Genomic DNA, 20632 nt, shown 5'->3' with positions numbered 1-20632 from the left:
CAATGACTGATCATTCTCTTTTTGAATAATGCTCAAGACAAAGTCTAATATGCTAGAAAGAATCCCGAATTGCTAGGCAAAGCACTGGAGAAGGAGGTTGGAGCAACCACCAAATGCAGACATAGTAGGGTAGATCCCTAAAAAATGTAGGGGTTGCTCCTAGGGCTCTACCTATTTTGGTTGACCTTTAAAGGTCACTTGGCAATAGCTAAACGCTCTCTTGGAGTTGGGGAAGAAGTTGGAGAAGGTGGGGACTTGATACGTACCTCAACGAATGTAGACATGGTTGCTATGGAAGCTTGGTTGAAGCTCTCTTTCCCAGGTTGAAGTAGAATGGCTTAAGCTCCTCGAATGCCTACTTTGATACTAGTTAAAAGGGTGGGCAGGAGTAAGAGTAAGAAGAGCATATAGGTCACAATGTGTGACCTACATTCCCTTATTCCATAGTAAAGAACAAAGAATAAAGATGACAATGATGGGCAACTACCACCTGGAGTATATAAGTGTGCATATACTAAGTACAAGATGAATATAGATGGCTAGGCACATGCAACTTTTAACCCCCAACAACATGAACGTATTCATGCAATGCATACATACTCGAAAAGCACTCAGCATTGCACATAGCCTACTAAAACACATGAAGAATATACATGCCCATGTACACATATATTCGTGCATACATATACAAATACGTACACACTTGATTGCACACACACACACATGTATACATATATTCTCATACATATGTAAACATATATGTGAGAAAAAATGAGAGAGAGAGAGAGAGAGAGAGAGAGAGAGAGAGAGAGAGAGAGAGAGAGAGAGAGAGAGAGAGAGAGAGAGAGAGAGAGAGAGAGAGAGAGAGAGAGAGAGAGAGAGAGAGAGAGAGAGAGAGAGAGAGAGAGAGAGAGAGAGAGAGAGAGAGAGATGCAAACACACATATCTACACACAAATATATATATGTATATATACATGCAATGCACACACACGTGCGTACACGTGTATACAACACGCACACCTTTGAGGCAAAGAAAGATGAGAGATAGGAGGAAGAAAATGTGAGAGGGAGGATACACATTTACAAGACCATACAAATAGACATACACATATACATACATATACATATAGACATATATATGTACACATCCATAGAGAGAGAGAGAGAGAGAGAGAGAGAGAGAGAGAGAGAGAGAGAGAGAGAGAGAGAGAGAGAGAGAGAGAGAGAGAGAGAGAGAGAGAGAGAGAGAGAGAGAGAGAGAGAGAGAGAGAGAGAGAGAGAGAGAGAGAGAGAGAAGAAAAAACAAGAAGAGCAGAAAAATAAAAAAATGTGTGTGTGTGTGTACATTATGAGAGAAGAAGAAGAAGAAGAGGGGAAAAGAAAGGAGAGACAAGAGAGGAGAGAAAAATAATGAGAGGAGAGTATGCATGCTTATGAGGCCATATATGTATAAAATACACATACACACATGTACAAATGTATACAAATTTAAGTACATTACATTATACTTTAATGTACATAAATATACATCATGGGCATGCTTTTGACGTGGAACACCCCGAGTGGATGAGGCCTTCCTCTTCTTTCCCGGACCCACTATTTTTATATGACCCTTTGCTCCTTGAAAGGGTCGATATAAAAATGGTGGGTCCTATAGCACGCTCTAACTCTGGCTTTCCCATTCACACAAAAGAGTTGAAAGTCTTGCCAGATTTGCATTGCTGTTGTCTCCATCTGAATCCAGCCTTAGGGTTAAGATGAGTGCTGAATGGGATAAACAATAGGGGTGTGCTTTTGATGTGGAATTTCCCAAGTGGTTGAGACCTCCCTCCCGTTTCCTGTGGACCCACCGTTTTTCTATCGACCCCTCTGCCCTCTGAGGAGCCTTTGCATGCTGAAAAAACTCACTTTACCTTCGGCTTCCTCATTTACAATGAAGAGGTACAAGTCCGATATGCATGGCCACCACCTTCATGTGAATCGAGCCTTACACATACACACACACATATATTATATACATATATATATATATATATATATATATTATATACACGTATCATTGTGAGAAACAAAAGGAATTCCCTGTGAATCAGGCGTTTCGAGAACGCATCGCGATAGTTTGAAAAAACAGTATAGCTTCTCTCTAAGCCGCGGGTCAGGCAATGCCTTTCTCAGGATTTGATAAAACATCGTCTGGCTCAGTCTGCTTCATTAATCTGATTGGCTTCCTCTCCCGTTGGATGCCTGTCCCTGCAGAACAATGATATCTGCTTCAGACAACGCTTGATGAGGATGATGACGATGACGGCGTGATCGATTGGATAAAGCTTGTGATGTCATTCACTGATTACTGATTAATAATTATGGTGACTGCCATCACCAATGAGCTTCTCCGGTCCTGCATTCAGGTTCGTTCTTCTCTCTGTATGTGCGTATGTGTGTGCGCACTTGTGCGTGAAGGGGAGTGTGTGGGCGCGGGTGCGGGCGCACATGCACAGGGGCGTTTGCACGTGTGCTTTCATGCGAGACATGTGTGGGCCTATACTAATGCTAGATGCCCTGGACATATTAACTATGCCTCATGGGCCCGCTAATTTGCCCTCCACCCTTCATGGATACACTTACCATGTTTGCATTTGTCTACCTTGGCCATGTCAGGCGTTGCAGTGGATGAACAGCTTCAGGAATTCCAGACAGTTTAGGATCCCTGAACATGATGTTCATGTGACCAATAATTTTACTTTTATATATGGTGGTGGAGCCTCCCTTGGTGAAGAACCTCATCACCCTTTTGCAAAAATGCAGGCAGGAGAAGAATTTACTCTATGGCAAGCGACTGCATGCCTATATGCGCAAACATGATCTGGAAACTCATGCAGTCTTGGGCAATTACCTTGTACCCATGCTAGCTGATTGTGGGAGCTTGCTTGAAGCTCAGCATGTCTTTGACAGATTAGTTGACCGAAATGAGTACTCTTGGAACTCTCTCATCTCAGGCTATGTCTTATCTGGAGAATTGCAGTATGCCTTTCATCTTTATGACAAAATGCAAGAGGAGTATGTCAAGCCTGACAGCTTTACATTCATGGCCCTTCTTAAGGCATCTGTTGGCCTTGTTGATGCAAACAGAGGCCGTGGAATTCATGCATCAATAATCAAAGTGGGATTAGAAAGAGTCCCTTTCTTTGGTAACAGTCTTGTTGATTTGTACGGCAAGTGTGAGTTGCCAGCTGATGCACGCCAAGTTTTTGAGATGCTTCCTGTTCGAGATGCAGTTTCATGGAATGCACTTATTGCAGGGCACACTGAACATGGGAACGGTGAAGATGCATTGAACTGTCTGAATGAGATGTCAGTAGAAGGTACATCTCCAGATGTTGTCACTTTTATCTGCAGTTTGAAAGCTTGTGGCATGGTAGGAAGTTTGGAAACTGGCCAAAAATTTCATGCTGAAATAACCAAGAGAGGGTTGGATATAGAGCTATATGAGGGCAATAGAGTGGAGGTAATGCATGCAAAGCATGGATCAGAAAGAGAACATTACCTTGGCAACACATTAGTGGATATGTATGCCAGGTGTGGTTCACTTGCAGAAGCATGCAAATTGTTTAAAAAGCTGCCATTTCGAAGTATTATTTCGTGGACTGCACTTATTGCAGGTTATGCTGAATACGGACCTGGTGATGAAGCACTGACTTGCTTCCAACTGATGCAGTCAGAGGGTCTATTTCCAGATGCCAGCACTTTTGTATGCATATTGAAAGCTTGTGCTAGCATACGTGCCAGTGGCAGGGGTCATCAACTATGTGCTGAAATCACCCAAAAGGGTTTAGAAAGAAACTATGTGGTGGGCAGTGCAATGATTGATATGTACTTGAAATGTGGTTTGCTTGCAGAAGCTCAGAAAGTGTTTGACCAGCTACCTGTTCGAAATGCAGTCACATGGACTGCGCTAATTGCAGGGTACATAGAACATGGGTTTGGTCAGGAAGCGATTGATTGTTTCCAACGAATGCAGTTGGCAGGCATCCCTCCAGTTGTTATCACACTTGCTTGCATCTTAAGAGCTTGCAGCATTACTGCTGCTTTAGGAATAGGCCAAGAAGTACATGCTGAAATACTCAAAAGGAGTTGGGAGAATGAGGCTTTTGTTGGCAACACATTGCTGGATATGTATGCTAAATGCAGCTCTCTTGAAGAAACACAAGAAGTTTTCAGAAAGCTGTTGGTTCAAGATGTTGCGTCTTGGAGTGCTATGATTAAGGCATGTGGTGAGAGTCACGTGAGTTGTACAGCTCTTAGATGTTTTGAGGACATGCAAGAGCAGGCTGTGAAGCCAGATGCTGTCACATTTACATGCGTACTTGCTGCATGTAGCCATGGGAACCTGGTCGTTGAGGGCCAAGAATATTTCAAGTTGATGACAGAAAAGTTAAATATTGAACCAACATTGGATCATTACACCTGCATGGTTGACCTCCTTGCACGATCAGGTCAAGTTTATGAAGCAGGAAGGTTCATAGCAGCCATGCAGTGTTATCCTTCCAAGGAAGTTCTGAAGGCTTTACTTAGTGCATGTAAATTTTATGGTGAAATTGACATGGGAATGAGATGCTTCCAGCAGCTTGTCCAGTGTAATCAAGAAGATTCTTCCTCATACCTGCTTATGGCAGACCTTTTTGCAAGTGTTGGTAGGTGGAGTGATGTGAAACGATTAGAGGAGATTAGGATAAGTGCAGGGGTAAATAACAAGCCTGCTTGCTCATCAATAGAAATAAACAATAATATATTTGAGTTTGTTGCCTGTGAGAACACAAGTGAGGAGATTTCAACAACGCTGGAAACCTTAAGCTTGCATTTGAAGTATGGAGGACATGTGCCAAATCTGGATATCATTTGAGTCATACTTCTGCTACAGGAAAAGGACCTAAATTTGGATGAGCTTTTAGATAACAGTTTTTCCACATATTAGATGTGGATTTCATCTCACAACACATCTGCTAATACAAAAGCGGCTATTCGACTTAGAGAATATTCTTTTTAATGATGCCTGCAGTTTGTGTCACGGTTGATCTGATATATCTGGTCTTGTCCAAATGGATTTGACCCAGTTGTTATGAAGTTTTAAACACTTCTTTTGTCTTGTCAGTTACATAACATTTTGTGCTACTTGCGAGGTGTGCGTTGTGACATGCCATCTTTCTTCATATTTGTTTCCATATGTAGGGCCTCTAGACAGCCTAGTGGCAGCCAAGGCAGCAAGAGTTGCAGGCTGGCAGTAGGGGTGGCACCTCTTGGAGTATGGGCAGCAGGACCAAGGAGCAGGGTGCTACATGTAGGAAGAGGGATGAAAGTGATGTTCACAAATGAGTCCCTTTTATAGAACATGCTAGAGCGAGAAAAAGTCTAGAGTGTTGTACAAAAAGCAAAAATATGCCTTTTTGGGCTTTTAATGAGCCAGAAAAATGCTAGAAAAATATGATAACTTAGGAGACAGATTTTGGTAACTCAACAATCAGGAGTTGCTTGGGTGTAGCCTTGTCCAAGAGCCCATCGAGCATGAGCTCCTCAGAGACAGTAGGCTCCCCTTTGAGACTGGGAGGTGGCAAACTCCACCTTGTCGTTCTGATGTGAATAGCAGTCTGTATTTGTGGCCTCTCTGACCACAATACCTACATGTGGGGCGGTGGGGACTCCTTTTGGATTGGGAATCACTTGATTGATTGTTGTTTTGACCACCACCCTTCTTGTTGCACCCCCAGACAATGGCCCTCAATTGAGATAAAGGCCCCCTTTGACTTGATTGGGTAGAAGTTGCAATTTCCTTTTGTAGTATAAATTGAAACTTTGAAAGCTTGGGAAACTTAGACTGAATATTTATGGCAGTTTTGAATGCATGAAATGACTTTGACTTTTGCGTAGTGTACATAATGTAATCCTCTGTCTTACTGGCCTCCTCTAGCTGACCTATCGGATCAAACTACTATTGTGCCTACTCCATGAATGGGCCCTTCTAGCATGGGAGTGGAGTAGACCCATGTAGCTCAGGCCATCATGGTCCCATGAGCTTCCAAGGGTGCATGTTGCCATGCCATATGATAGAGGACAAGTTGCTACTTTGATGCTAATGAAACACCCAATAGATCCATCTTGTACTCATGACAAGACACAAGCCATATACGCATTGAAACGAAATAAAGCAATGGGTATCAATCCATAGTCACATGGAATAGGGAATGAGGAATGGGAATGGGAACAGGGAATGTGATTGGAATAGGAAGGCTCCATTTTTAGAATGGAAAATTAAAAAATAGGTAAATTTAGGGTTTTTTCATAATTCTACAATAAAGAACTTCACTAGTATTAATAAACACTCTAAATGCACACTTTCAACATCCTATTGCAAATTTGCAACACTAAAAATAAAATGACTAGTGCAAGGTATTTAAGATTGGTTGGTGTTGCAAAATAAGTATACACAATTAAAAAAAGGTCTCATGAGTAAAGTCTCAAGAGCCATAATTTATACAATTTTGAAGGTTGAAGCATGATGATAGGGTGGTAGGCCATATGTGCTCTATAGAGCATGAATTGCTTGCTTTGCTATGATTGCACTAACTCATAGATGGTGGGTTAGTGTTGCTATACTGGTCGCATATGGTAAATTTGTTCTAGAGCTAGTATTGAAGAAATCCGTAACAACCCATTGGCTCACTAGCTTTACCTTTGTCTCAGTTTTGCTCCTCAAAAGTTTCTATGTATTTGGAGCTCTAGTAAAAACAATCCTAGGCATCTTCGATACTTGTACTCTATCACCCTATGGAGAGTCCTAAATACCTCTTGGAAAAGTCAATAAAATCTCCCTTTATTTCATGATAAACAAATACATTTGCAAATAAAGTGCTCCTTGGACTCAACCTCTTGGTGGCATAGTTGGCACATGCGTGCATCCTCTGATATTTGTGTATACTGTCAACAATGGAACATTGTAGAGAAGAGCTGTTAGAACATTCTTTGTGCCGAAAATGTGTTTCTAGTCTTTTAGTGCTTTGAATATCATTTTGGTGTTCCAAGGGGTTGTTCTATCTGTTTCATGTTACTATGTATCAAGCTCACTTCCTGACCAAAGAGTCAATACGAGCTCTTCCCCAACCAGCAACGTGTAGCTGTTAGAACATTCTTTGTGCCGAAAATGTGTTTCTAGTCTTTTAGTGCTTTGAATATCATTTTGGTGTTCCAAGGGGTTGTTCTATCTGTTTCATGTTACTATGTATCAAGCTCACTTCCCGACCAAAGAGTCAATACGAGCTCTTCCCCAACCATCAACGTGTCAAACCAAGCTCCTATCACAAGGGTTGTTAACACTATCTTGATGTGAGGATGAGACTACCAAGACCATATACTTAAAGTGTGGTGATCACATAAGATGTGGCACAAATGAGTCCTTGAGTCATTTTAGTTCATATATATTTGTCATTTCTTTAAGAATTAAGGCACTCCCAAAATCACTCTATTGCTATCTACTTTGATAGCTAGAGTGCCATTGCCCATACTTGGAGCCTAGTCTTCCATTTGAAGAGCAAGCACAAAGGGGTTCATTATCATCTTGTGTGTGAGTAGATTGAGCAAGAGCTCTTTGACTTGATTTTGTTTCTTCATGGGCTGATGTCACATATGTCTTGCCCAAGGCTTAACTCGTCAGTAGTCTTGGGGATACTTTGTGCTGAGTTGAAAGTGGACATTTACTCTTTCATTGGGTAGAGGTGCCGTCTTTTTTCCCTCATTACATTATATATGTTTTGTGTGTGAAGAAATATCCTAAAGCAGAAACATAAATGAAAGCATATGACAAAGCATAAACTCAAAAGAACACAATTAGGGTTAGGGTAACTTAGAGACAATGAACATAGTGGAATCTAAATGAATGATTGAATACTGAATATACAATGCTCATGCAGCAAACAAACCATGTAGGAAAATTGTACCGCGAACTCTCGTGACTTGAGGACCGAGGTAGAGGTGTTGAGCGTGAGTGTGTCATACTCTAGATGGATCTTGAAATGTAGCAAAGGTAGTCTCCGAGATTCCGACTCTAGTAAATGCAGCTGTGGAAGATGGATCTGATGTAGACAAGCAGTGAGGAGAGAGAAAGACTAAAACGCAGGTACCTGAGAGGAGGAAAAAACTGGGTGATAGGCTGGAGACTGAAGGTGATTGTGTAGGAGGTGATGGTGACAAATGAAGGAGAGAGAAACCTAGCAAACGCAAATGATGGCAGGCTAATGGCAACAGTGTGTGGAAGATGTCAAAAGGGGTGTGAGGGTAGTGGAGAGGCTGGAGAGAGGAGGTGGCGGATTGAATGAATCAGCCGTGAGGAATGAATGAGAGAGTGGCCTATAAATAGGCATAGTCAGTCTAGGATGGTGCCTCTTTTTGGGGCTGCAAACCCTAAACGCAAAACGTAGAAACGCAAAAACGCAAACTGCGGGTGAAGGGTTTCTCAACACCCCCTCTTAGGCCCAAAAAGGGGAACAAGAGAAGAGTGAGGTGGAAATGTAATGCTACATGCTGAAGAATGCTCATGCAACAGGTGCCACTTGGATAGCGTCCCTCGTGGGAAAATTGTTCACTTACCCAAGTGCCCTAGTACAAAGATGATGAAAACATACAATGCATAAGAGGAATGTCAGACTTGTGTGGTGCCGAGAACCATAAGGATATGCCTGTACTCGATCTCGGGAGGTGGCTCCATGCTAACCAAGTGACCAAGGCGAGAAGAGAAGAGGAGGAAGAAGATATAGAGGATCCCTAAGATCCAAGATTTCCACTGGAAAGGGAACGTGCAGTAAAGAACAGTAGATAGAGTGAATTAGAGAACTCGAAAGGGCAAAGAAATAACTTTTCCCTCTGAATCCCCCTCTGAAGTAGATAGGGAATCCAAAAACTCATGGATCACGGACTCTGAAATGTCTGATGACGAAGGAAGTGCCACTGGTCGGGCCGAAGGTATTTGGGGTGCCGAAGAGCTCCCAGAGGTAGCTGCTTGAACCTGAGTAGTCGAGGGTGGGGAAGAGTGGGGCTCAAAGTGAGCAAGAGGTGGACAATAGTCGGTGTCTCTTAGTGGAGCAGATTGGGTAGCCGAAGAAGAGGAAGGAGTCGAGCAGCCACTGTCTCTCGAAGGAGCAGACTAATGAGGAGACGGTATCAAACAATCATTGTCTCTCGATGGAGCAGACTACAGATCCATAGGTTGTGGAAGCCATTGTACCTGAAAATAAGTGGGAGAAGACTGCCACTGGCATTGTGATGATCTCTAGGAGGTTGTAGCGCCAATCGATCCTCCATGTGCTTGAAAGGACTTAGTGCGCATTGGATGCGTCTTATTGCCTTGGGCATAGTACTCTGATAGCTGATGCTGAACAATCTCTATGGCCCAGAAAGGAGAGGTGCCACAAGGAGTGCCTGGTGCAAGACGCATATACTCCGAGGGGTGGGGAGCAATGGTCGAAGTCGGCAAGCATTGGTGGTGTGTTCGGTGATGCCACAGTAGAAGCACCCAGTAGTCTAGTCATCTGAACAAACACTTTACGTTTCTTTTTCAACAGGTATACCCAAATCTTTTTGGAACAATCATCAATAAAGGAGAGAAAATATGCAGCACCACCCAATGATTTCACGGGCATACTACATACATCAGAATGCACTAAGTCCAAGACATTGGACTTACGAGAGACACCAAAGTAAAAAGGATTTTTTATTTGCTTTCCAAACTGACACTCATTACAAAAGTCAAGTTTAGAGCCTTTTCCATTAAACCTCTTCAGAGAGGTAAGGACATCAAGTCCTTTTTGGCTCATATGGCCTAATCTCTTATGCGATAACTCCAAATGACTACCAATTTCAGCAACTGCAAGAAACTTGCCATTCAAAGCTTTACAGTGCAAGCAATACAAAGTGCCCTTCTTGGTTCCTTTTGCAATCAGCATGGAACCCTTTTTCACCTTCCACAAACCACCATCAAACAGTGTAGTGTAACCATGCAAGTCAAGCTGAACAACAGATAGTAAACTCTTTTTATGCCAGGCATATATTTGACATCTTTTAACACAAGCTCTTGCCCATTATCTAGAGACAAGTGTACAGTGCCAATCCCATCAATGCTACAAGCATGGTTATTTCCAAGATACACCTTTCCATAACTGCCTGTGTTGAACATAGCAAAACACTCCAAGCAAGGAGTTACATGGAAAGAGGCACCAGAGTCTACAATCCAAGTTTGAGTGACACCATCATCAACTGACAAAAGTGTATCAATCACATTAGCCTTGGTAATCTGCATATTGTGCATGTGACATACAAGGGCATCATAATCAACTGCACATAATACATCAGCCTTTGTATCCGAAAGCTCCTCTATGACTACACTGGACGCCACATTGGCATTTTCCTTGCCTTTGGCTGCCTCAGATACATATGTCTTATCCTCCTTTTTCTTTTTGTCTTCTACATTCTTCTTTCTCTCTTATTCCTTCTTGTAATATCTGCAATCAGGCTTCTTGTGGCCCTTCTGACCACAGTGATAGCAAGTAATGTCACTCTTTTCCTTTCCTTTGCTTTTGCTTCTGTTTCTCTGTTTTGCATTTGCATTTTTCTTTTCAGCCCTACCTCTTACATTATAAGTTGAGTTGCTGCCTTCTCCACTAGACATATGTCTAATTTCTTCATTCAAGATTGAACCCCTCACCCCATCATATGAGAGATTGGGGTTATTGGTGAGAGAAACTACCAAGGTCTCCCAAGAATCAGGGAGTGTCATGATAAAAAAGATTGCCCTAAACTTATCATCAAAATCCAAACACTCAAGTGCTCAGCTGCAGGCTTTGACTCATCCAGTCACATATTCACCAACTTGCACATTAAATGCACTTGATTAATAGGTGTGGTGATCTCATAGGTAGTTTTCAGCTTCTCCCATATTGCATAACCTGTATCTAAACCCTCAATGTCTGTCAAAATGTCATCAGTTGACACCCATCTTAATGTAAGCCACAGCCTTTTTGTTGACTCTGGCCCAATTTGCATCAGACATTTGTGCGGGTTTATCTTCCTACAAAGCATCCTCACAATCCTTTAGAAACAATATGCCCTGCATACGGTCTTTACAAAGATCAAAGCCATGACCATCAAACCGTTTGATTTCCATCAAACTCTTGATGTCTGAACTGGAAGAAGTTGCAGCCATTTTAACACAAATACAAGACTAAATGCCTTGTACTGCAAAAGCACAAGCTGAACTTCCGAATACAGTGTTGTTCTTCCTCAAACAGTAATAAATCTCTGCTCTACATGAATCAGCCACCACATGGGCAAAAACCGCAGAAATTTACCAAATTCTGCACAAAACCCCAAAATTTCAGGTTCAGTAGTGTATAGATGTCAACCAATCTGGCACAGTTGAGCAAAATTTTACCAATGTATGAAAAGCCCCAATTTTTTTGGGGTCCAATGTTGATAAATTCAGACAAATTTGGCAAAATCCCCAATTTGATTGAGGTCACCACGCACAATGTTTGCAATTTCTGACCTGAATGTCGCTGCCAAGCATGGATGAGATCAAAACCAAGAAAAGCCCCAAAATTTTTTGGGCCAGATTCGCAAAGATCTGTGACTTGTGCTTCCACGCGTGAAACCTGGTCAAAAGAAAGGAATCAAAAGAGATTTGGTAGAAAATAAAATTTCTGATTTGGAAAAAATGTTTGCGGGGGGGGGGGGGGGGGGTTCCGTTGATCTGTCAGGCGGGTCGTGTGACCTGTCAAGTGTCACATCGCCTGCGCATGATTGCCCATCGCCTGTGCTCGATTGTTGGTCGTCAGGTTGCCTGCGCTCGATTGCCCGTCGTTTCTAGGTCGTTGACCTGCCACTGCATCGCCCGTTGCTGCCTATTGCCCGTTACTACATGCTCAGTCGCCTGTTGCCCGAAGGTCACACACTTAGTAGCAGTTGCCGACTGGTTGCCTGTTGAGCTTCAGAAAAAACCTGAATACAAGGAAGTGCTCATGCTCAACAGACTAGCTGGAGCTGATCAGAGTCATAGATATATCAAGAATACAAGCCTCTCAGGGCAGTCTAGGGGGATGTGGGCAAGAAGCCATGAAGGGGATGTATCGCCATCTGGGGCTGCCTGCCTGCATCACGAAAAATAGGTCTTGGCCGCCCCAAGTGCGCATGAAATGAGATCGGAGCTCCTGTCAAGCTCGAGACTCGCTTTGCACCTGATCCCATCATCGACTGCGGAGGGAGTGGATGATGGAGGTCCAAAGCTCTGCTAAAGTCGACTATATTGAAAGACTCTCCCCGCCAAAAACCTCCTGACACCGTGTCTTCAAGATATGCCATCCTATAAGACTCCCAATGATCTCCCATACCTTAGAGCAGTCTGCTGTGTGCTCCAGTACCTGGCGGATGGGTAGAGCCTCCAGACTGACCACTGCGCAGGACCCTACCTCAGTAATGAATATCGTGTACTGCATCCAAGCCTCATACAAAAGGTGATGGCCTTGGCTAACTGTTGCCAGTAGAAAGCTCCCCATGAGATATGTCCAAGGCTGGGTGCGGCATGCTTCTCTCCACATGAGCTACACCGCCTCACATGACCAAAGGTAGTGCTTTGGGGACTCTAGAGGCTGCTGTGTGTAGTGCTTACAACCTCCCTCCTCTTGCATCTGGACTAACCAACTCCTCACCGCCAGGCCTCCATGTGCCACCAGTCATAGGAAATACGATATCCTCCTTGGCCTCGAGCTATTCCATAGGCGGCGCTAGAAGGATGTCGGAAAGCCTCTGTGATGCTGTGCGACGGCACCCAGTCCATGTCCTCCTACATCAGTACGTGTCTGCCAATCCTGCCTGTGTACTCCAGGAACCTCGGTGGCTTCTTGGCGACAGTAGTGGCCGGCCATAGACATTCTCTTGGATCCCACTCTAGCTCATCAAGTGGCCTGCTCTCCCAAATCCAGAGGCGCCGCTCCTTGAGCTCTTTCTACAAGACATAAGGGTCCAACCACCATGTCTCCCCCTGAAGGCCAACCACCCGAATCCTCCTCCATGGAAGGACAACTATCCCCTCATCTTGTTGCCCTCTGTCAAGGGCCAGACGCCCCCCCTCTTGTACGGTGAAGAAAGTCCCATGTGGGGCGCCTCCCACTCTACTTGCCACTTGTAGGGGGATACCTGTTGGTGAAAACCTGGCGGCCCATACCTCCTCGAGCTCTACACGGCTCTCGTCTCGGGGGGGCAAGCCACTTCTGAGGTATAGCTATGTCTATCTCCCTTCTCCTCAGCTCCACTCCTCTCTGGCAACTTGATGTCCACGGCAACACCCCCTCGTCCATCATCCTGTACACCTCCCGCCATGTCCTGATGGTACGAGCCAGGTCGACCACCCAGCCCACTGGATGTGGGGGCGCTCACCAATTTGTACCCCCTCCCGATCTCTTCGATTGGCAGTCTATCTCCTCCTGGTAGCCTAGGGGGACTTTGAATTAGGTCCTTACAGAGGCCCTGCCACACATGAAGCAAACTACATAGGAAGTGGGATCTAGGGGGGGTGATTTGGGCTGTTGTGAAGATTCATCTTAGGGACGGCCTCCAATCATTGCCAAGCCTCAGTCTACACTCTTGGAGATCCTCTTGCAAAAGGACCTTCCAGGTCTATCCTCTTGGTGTGAGGCCGCAAGCTACTAGCTTGCCCAAGAGAGCCATACTATGATACTCTGGATCTATGATCCCAAGCCCTCCCTCTGACTGATGTTGGATGATGGTCGCCCACGCCACCTTGGCCCGAGAATCCCTGGAGCCATCTGACCCAGCCCAGAGGAAGTTCCACACTAGGCGGCGAAACTGTACTACACAAGACAAGGTGAAGCACCAATACAAGGCGATGTACCAAGCTGTCGCTAGGAGGACCTGGTTAACCACGAGGGCCCGGCCTGCTAGGGGAAGGCGAGCGGCATTCCTGTAGGTCGGCTTCCTCCAAATAGAGTCAAGGATTGGAAGAAACTGCTGGGCGGGAGTGATGTCGAGTCCCACTTGGAACCCTAGGTAATGGACAGTCTGCCCTCTGCACACCCATCTAAATCCCAAGTGGACGCCCCACTCCGTACTAGAGTTCGGGTCTGTAAGAAAACCAATTGACTTCCGCTAGTTGATTATTGCTCCTGCTGTAGTATAGAACACCTCGAGAGCTAGTCTCACTCTCTCCAGCATCAACTCATCGTCCTCTATGTAAAGTGTTGTATCATATGTATACTCAGTGTCTAACAGCTCCGTCTCCTCTCTCACCGGAAGTCGGAGGTTGCGTAACCCACTCATACGTGATCTAAGGAAGTGAGATATTGCCTCTGCAAAGAGTAGGAACAGATACGGGGCTAGTGGGCAGCCTTGGCGTACCGATCTCTCCAACCGAAACTCCTCCCCTCTCCTGCCACCTATGAGAACCCTGCTGGTAGCCAATGTGTAGAGTGCGGAGACCCCATGGATCCATGCCTGGGGGAAGCCCAACCTCTCCATGGTTCCCTCCAAGAAGGCGCAGTCCACCCTGTCATAGGCTTTCTCAAAATCCAGGAGTAGTATAGCCAATCCCTGACCACTCTGCTAGGCCCACTCTGTCGCCTCAAAGAAGGTAAAGACATTTTCTAGGATGCTCCTATCCTGGACAAAGCCTGTCTGTGTGTCATGAATGATGTCTGGAAGCACGGGGCGGAGTCGCCTACCAATCATCTTTGCCAGTGCCTTATAGGCCACTGGCAATAGGGTGATCGGTCTCCACTGGGATAGCTCCAACCGGTCTTCCCCTTTGGGAAGGAGACTGATAAGACCTGCCAATAGACTCCTTGGTATCCGATGTGAACTGAAAATCTCCTAGAAAGCTAGCAATAAGGGGTCCTTCACGACCTCCTAGAAGGTGGTGAAGAAGGCCTTAGAGAGGCCATCCTCTCCCGGGCATTTTTACCCATCTTGTGTGTGGAAAGTCTCCTCTAATCCCTTCTCTGTGAAGGGGTCTAGGAGGGAGCGACCCATCTCCTCTATGATGAGGGACGGGATGTGATCCCAGACTTGTTGTCTACAACGCTGTCCTTTGGCTAAGATTGTCTCCTGTTGAAAAAGGCATTTGTAGTAGTCGGTGGTAATCTCCATCACCTCATTTGGGCTAGAGCGAATCCTCCCATACTGATCCTAAAGGTTACGTATCTGCTCTCCTGAGGTGCGGGGTTAGTGTGTTTGAAAAAACTCCCTGCACATCGTGTTCTCCTTCCGCGCCCAGAAGGCTGTTGAGGTGCGGAAAGAGAATTCTGAGAGCCTATCCTCTAGGCCGGCGATGGCTGCTCGTGCGCGCACCTCCTGTGCGTGGAGGATGGGATCCCCTAGTGTCTCCTGTAATTATCTTTGTGTGGGTGCTAGGCCTTGTCGGAGTGCTTTCTTCTCCTCCCAGCTCTGCTGCCCGGCCTGTTGGGCTGCCTTCTGGCAGATCCTGCTCGACTCGACTAGGACCTCTGCAACCTCCTCTGCAATCTGCCCCTCCTGCCCTACTCCCTAGTCCAAATCTGCTCAATCTGTCTCTTCACCTCCTCCCTCTTGTAGATCGAGTCAGAGATCCGATAGGATCGTGTACCTAGGGACGATGTTGGGGGATCAAGTGTTAGGAGAACCGGGCATTGATCGGACAGAGTGGTGCCAACCAACTGCCCTATCTGGCCTCCGTGAGAGCATCCCCACTCTCCCACATAGAACCTGTCCAACCGCTCTAGCAAGACTCCACCTAGCCGCTTGTACCCCCACGAGAAGTCCAATGACCTTTCCCTCCTGTGGAAAGCTGGGTGTCTCCGAGCGTCGTGAGCTCCTACTGCTAGTAGGAAGACCTCCCATGCCTCCTGCTCCTCCCCAGCCATGCCTCGGTAGTTTCTGCCTCTACCCTGCTGGTCCTCTAAGGCCTCCAGGTTGTTGAAGTCCCCTCAACAATCTAGGAGTCCACCTTTGGGAGTCCTGCTGCAATCTCCACCCAGAACTTGTTGCATGCCTTGACCTCAGTGGGGTCATTGACATTGAGGACTCCAAGGCACGATCATCCCATGGTTCTGTATACAATCATCCCATGGTTCTGTATACAAGCAGTGAGGCTCGGGCCAATTGAGATGCATATCCCTCCACTCCTGCCGTGGGCACCGATGGAGTGCTCCCAGTATGTGACTTGCCAGCGAGTACCTTCTGGACCCGATGGGCCTGGGCAGGAGTGAGCTTGTGCTCCTGTAATAGTAAGATGTTGATCTGTCTGGCAAGGGCAGGTTGCAGCTCCTGCCGAACGATTAACTTCTTGGAACCACACGCTCCACTATAGTGGAGGCTATTCACATTCTAGGATGCAAGATGTAAGCTCACAGGGAAACCTGTGATTGACCGAATAAGCATCTGTTGGGTCTCACAAAATCCTTGCTATCCATAAATACCATATTGTCCATACACACCATGTTGTGCATGTATCCCATTCTTCCCATTAGTGCCATGCTCACCATTAATACCATATTGTCCATGATTGAGGTGAGCCATATAAGTTTCATTGGGGCTCCTAGGAAGAGTGGGGGAACTTCTACCAATGGTGGGTAAGACTCTCACTAGAGAACTGGCTAGATGATGGAGGAGCTCAAGGGTGGCTCATCATTAGCATAAGAGGGCTCACTGAATTTATAGGGGGAAGGGGGAATACCCTTGGATCTAAGAATACCCTAGTGTCACCACCTGGCACTCCCAGGGAATGTTCCGAGGTTTGTCTCCTAGGCTTTCCCAAGTCCGCCTCACAACGGAACGTTCACGGCCAAACCCTCTAGGATCGACCTAAAATCTGGGTTCCTAGGGCCAAGGTCTCCTAACAACATTCTAGTGTCGGTTTTTGGACATCCTACTTTATGCAAAGATACTCAATTCGAAGAGATCCATACCGCACTTGGTTCAAAGAGAATGGAAAACGAGAGGGATGTGCTGCTCAACCTCTCTTCCCGTAGGGCATAGTCCCATTCCGGTCCCCTAAAACGGCATGAATTGGGTTCTAACTTAAGAATACCTAAAGTCGAATGGCAATAAATACTTGTGAGAAGCCTCCCAATTCTCTGGGACCACCCTGCTGTAGGACAGACCCGTCGGGGATTCCGCCCACCCGCTTCCCTTGATAGCTTTAGTTTTCTAATTAGGTCCTACCACATTTATGTGCGACATTTAAAATCAGCTTCATTAATTAAGCCTTTTAGGGAACAGGGTTCGTTCGCGTAATTTACAGCACAGACACAAAAACAAAATAAGCAGTCCTTTTGACAAACAAGTTTCTTAACTTCTCTCTGGGGGAAGTTACTATATGTATATCCTCTACATCGCGTGCATTTTTCAAGGCCTATTTATAAATATCCTTATCTGTGAATTTTTCCTGAATAAAAGATAATCCTTTTCTATTCAATCTATAAATGATCCCTTTGTATTACATCCTTTTGTATGTAAAAAATATATAAAAATGATATTTTAAAAATACCTTATTTTGAACCCACGTGATGCACACATATATTTATGAGTAACTTACCCGAGACTTATCTTCAAGTTAATCTTTCTCTCTTGCCCATACAGGAGAATTATGTATCCATGGTAGCCCTCGGCAAACCATGGGGGTGATGGATGCACGTGGTGCTACCACCAGGGCATCTATTAGCCAGGCTGAGAGGTGGGACTTTGTGCATTGATAGAACCGGGCCGCCTGTGCCAAGGGCTACTTGATCACATCCATTGGAGCTCTCCACTACGGGGGGGCTCGAAAGATAATGCTCAGATATGGGATCTCGGCCCCAGCCCACCAATTGATATCCATCATGCAACCTGGCCACTGCTGGGAGAAAAGTGTCAGTCCTCCTTCTCCCATCCACTAGGAGATGTGATCTGCCACCTGGCTCTTCACCTCCTCCTCTATCTGAGGCATCGTCCAGTCTCCTGTGTGAGAGGTCTGGAGGAAGAAAGCGTAGTTTGGTCCATCCGGTGCTGCTAATAGATGGACCTTGCCACTCCTTGACTTGTGCACCACGAAGATCCCCACTTCCAGTGGTAGTAGTGGAAACTCTCCGCACTCCGCCACTCTTAGGTAGGACCGCCTGCTGCGAAAAAACTCCTGTGATAGCAGCTGTGCATGTCTCGGGAAGGTGTGTCGGGCGGCATGGGTAGATGAACTGGTGGCTGTGTGGGGGGGAGAGGGGGGGCTAGATTGCCTGTGAGTGGAGGATGTCGGCGTATGGGGATCCTCACCTCTTGGTGGGGGGGGGAGGGGGGATGGGTGGGGGGTGGGTTGGCTGTACTGGATGGGGATCAGGGGGGGGTGGTCGGCGGGGGTGATGGTGGAAGGGGGGTGACCCGAGAGGGATGGAGGGGTGGTCAGATGCACAAGTCGGGTGTGGGGAGGGGGTGGTAGCTTTGGAGAGGGGGGGAGGCAGCTGTGGGCTAGGGTCAGGGGGGGACCGTGGGTAGGAGGGGGGGGGAGGGTGTGGGTTCTCAAGTGAGGTGGCATGTGACACCTCCGTGGGTGGTGGGTGTGTAGGCCTATGGTCCTTCTGGGTGGGACGGGGAGGGGAGGGTTGTGTGGTGTTCTGCCAGGGGGGCGACGCTCGCCCTCCTGCACCTTGCTGCCGTGGCTGTGTTTGAGGGGCTGACTGCGGCCCCCCTTGCTGTCTCCCTCTTTGTCGTCTCTGGACCTGTGTAAAGCCATCCGCATCCACCTGTGGGCCTGTTGGTGAGACAGCCTTGGCTTCAAAACACATGCACTCTGTTGCTTGATTCCCAAAGTCATGACAACGCAGGCACTGCCTTGGCTGCCCAGTTACAATAACTTGGTTCCTGAAAGAGTGTCCACCTGCCTCGATCTCTAGAAACTGTGGTATATTCTTTGTCTCTTTCACTGCCACCTGTACCTTTGGGACTCTTGCGGCTGTCACTGTGTTCTCGCGAAAGAGACGGGAAGGACAGTGCCAAAGAACTGTTCAAAGTTTTCCACTAACTAGCGATACTCTTTCGCCAGTCCGAGGAAGAGTAGGGTGACTAGGTGTTTAAGGAAGCTGTTGTGGAGCGCGAAAGCCTCCACTGTGAGACCACTGTACCAGGGGACCATGTAGATGACCCCCTTCGTGGAAACATAGGGTAAACTGACCAGTAGCTCACGAGCTGCGTCTGCCGAGGTGAGTCGTACCATGAAGATCCCTTGACCCATCAGAGCCGCCTTCATGACCTGCACTGTGCCAATGCACAGCGTGAAATGAAGCCAATCCCAAAGCTAGGCCTTGGATGGAGTGTCCTGCTACCTGACCGAAGATCGCTGTTTCTTTAAGCTCCAACTTTGTGGCACGGACAGCTAAGAGCTATTCTAACACTGTGTCCAACCCAATTTGGAATGCACAGACCCATACATGAGTTGACATATTTACTAACACCCTCTCTCAGATCATGGGTAATCTGATACAATACAATATACAATGATAATGTCCCATCATAGTACATACAACAAGGACACCGGAGTATAACCATGGATACACAAGCAATGGGTGTGCAAGCCACCACCAAGGTGTCTCAGAGAGAACCTAATGTAGTGGCAGAAAGCGCGAAGATTGAGACACGCAGTGCTTGCTAGCAGCAGAGAGAGAGTGTGGAGGAGTTAGGAGAGTGAACATGATTTGTGGGTACAATGACGAGTGTACCTCTTTAGGTTTTTAGATAGATATATATATATATGAAAGTACAAGTGCTAAGGATGTATTCACACCCGAGCACATTTAAAAGGCACGAGGGCTTTTATTTCCAACAACCTCCCACCTAAAGGCAATGTGCCTTAAGAGGAGAAAAGAATCAGCTAAGTCTAGGTATGTACAAAGCTGAAATACATATATCTATCCAACTCCCATCATCTATCGGCAATGAGCAAACCGCTCTGCTGGAAGACCCTTTGTGAGAAGGTTTGCAGGATTATCATCTGTATGCACTTTGATAAACTCAATGCTCTTGCTGTCAAGTACATCTCTAGTGAAGTGGTACTTCACTTGTATGTGCTTCGTCTTTGCATGAAAGATGGGATTCCGTGCTAGCATGATAGCACTCTTAACTATCACAATGGAGAACAGGTAACTTTGTAATGCCAAGCTCTCCTACCAGACGTGAAAGCCATAAAGTCTCCTTGCATGCCTTAGTGGCAGCCACATACTCTGCCTCTGTAGTAGACAATGCAACACAATTTTGTAGCTTGGAGATCCAAGAGACTGCTCCTCCTGTGAAGGTTAACACATACGCAGAAGTGGACTTTCTGCAATCCGCATGACCAGCATAAAGCCAACAACAGATGCCTTCTGCTTTCCAAAGCAGATGCACAACTCCTTTGTGCCTTTGAGGTATCTCATAATACCTTTCACTGCTTCCCAATGCTTTTTACCAGGGTTTGCCATGTAACTGCTAACCATTTCCACTGCAAAGGCAATGTCAGGAGGTGTAGCAACCATAGTATACATCAAATTGCTAACAGTTGAAGCATATGGTATCTTGGCCATTTCAGCCATCTCATCATCAGA

The 20632-nt window shown here is 46.1% G+C and overlaps 1 protein-coding gene across 7 annotated transcripts in view; it reads left to right on the top strand.

Moving 5' to 3' along the window:
* The first annotated feature begins 2071 nt into the window (after nt 1–2071).
* Nucleotides 2072–20632, top strand: part of LOC148018175 (dynein regulatory complex subunit 3-like) — a 97789-nt gene continuing 79228 nt past the window's right edge. For 4 of the 7 annotated variants that reach the window (XM_087661422.1, XM_087661419.1, XM_087661421.1 and 1 more), the window contains exon 1: nt 2079–2410. In XM_087661422.1, coding sequence (XP_087517548.1) covers nt 2366–2410 — 45 coding nt within the window. In that variant the 5' untranslated portion in view covers nt 2079–2365. Of the gene's footprint in view, nt 2411–2660; nt 5035–20632 lie in introns of those variants that run through there. The other 3 variants (XM_087661417.1, XM_087661418.1, XM_087661416.1) reach the window with 3 other exon arrangements.

The sequence above is a fragment of the Lygodium microphyllum genome, chromosome 21 (genome assembly GCF_053477565.2).
Source record: "Lygodium microphyllum isolate KBCC chromosome 21, Lygodium_microphyllum_v1.1.10, whole genome shotgun sequence".
NCBI lineage: Eukaryota > Viridiplantae > Streptophyta > Polypodiopsida > Schizaeales > Lygodiaceae > Lygodium > Lygodium microphyllum.
The sequence above is the reverse complement of the archived record's forward strand: the minus strand, read 5'-3'. Positions and strand labels throughout refer to the sequence as shown.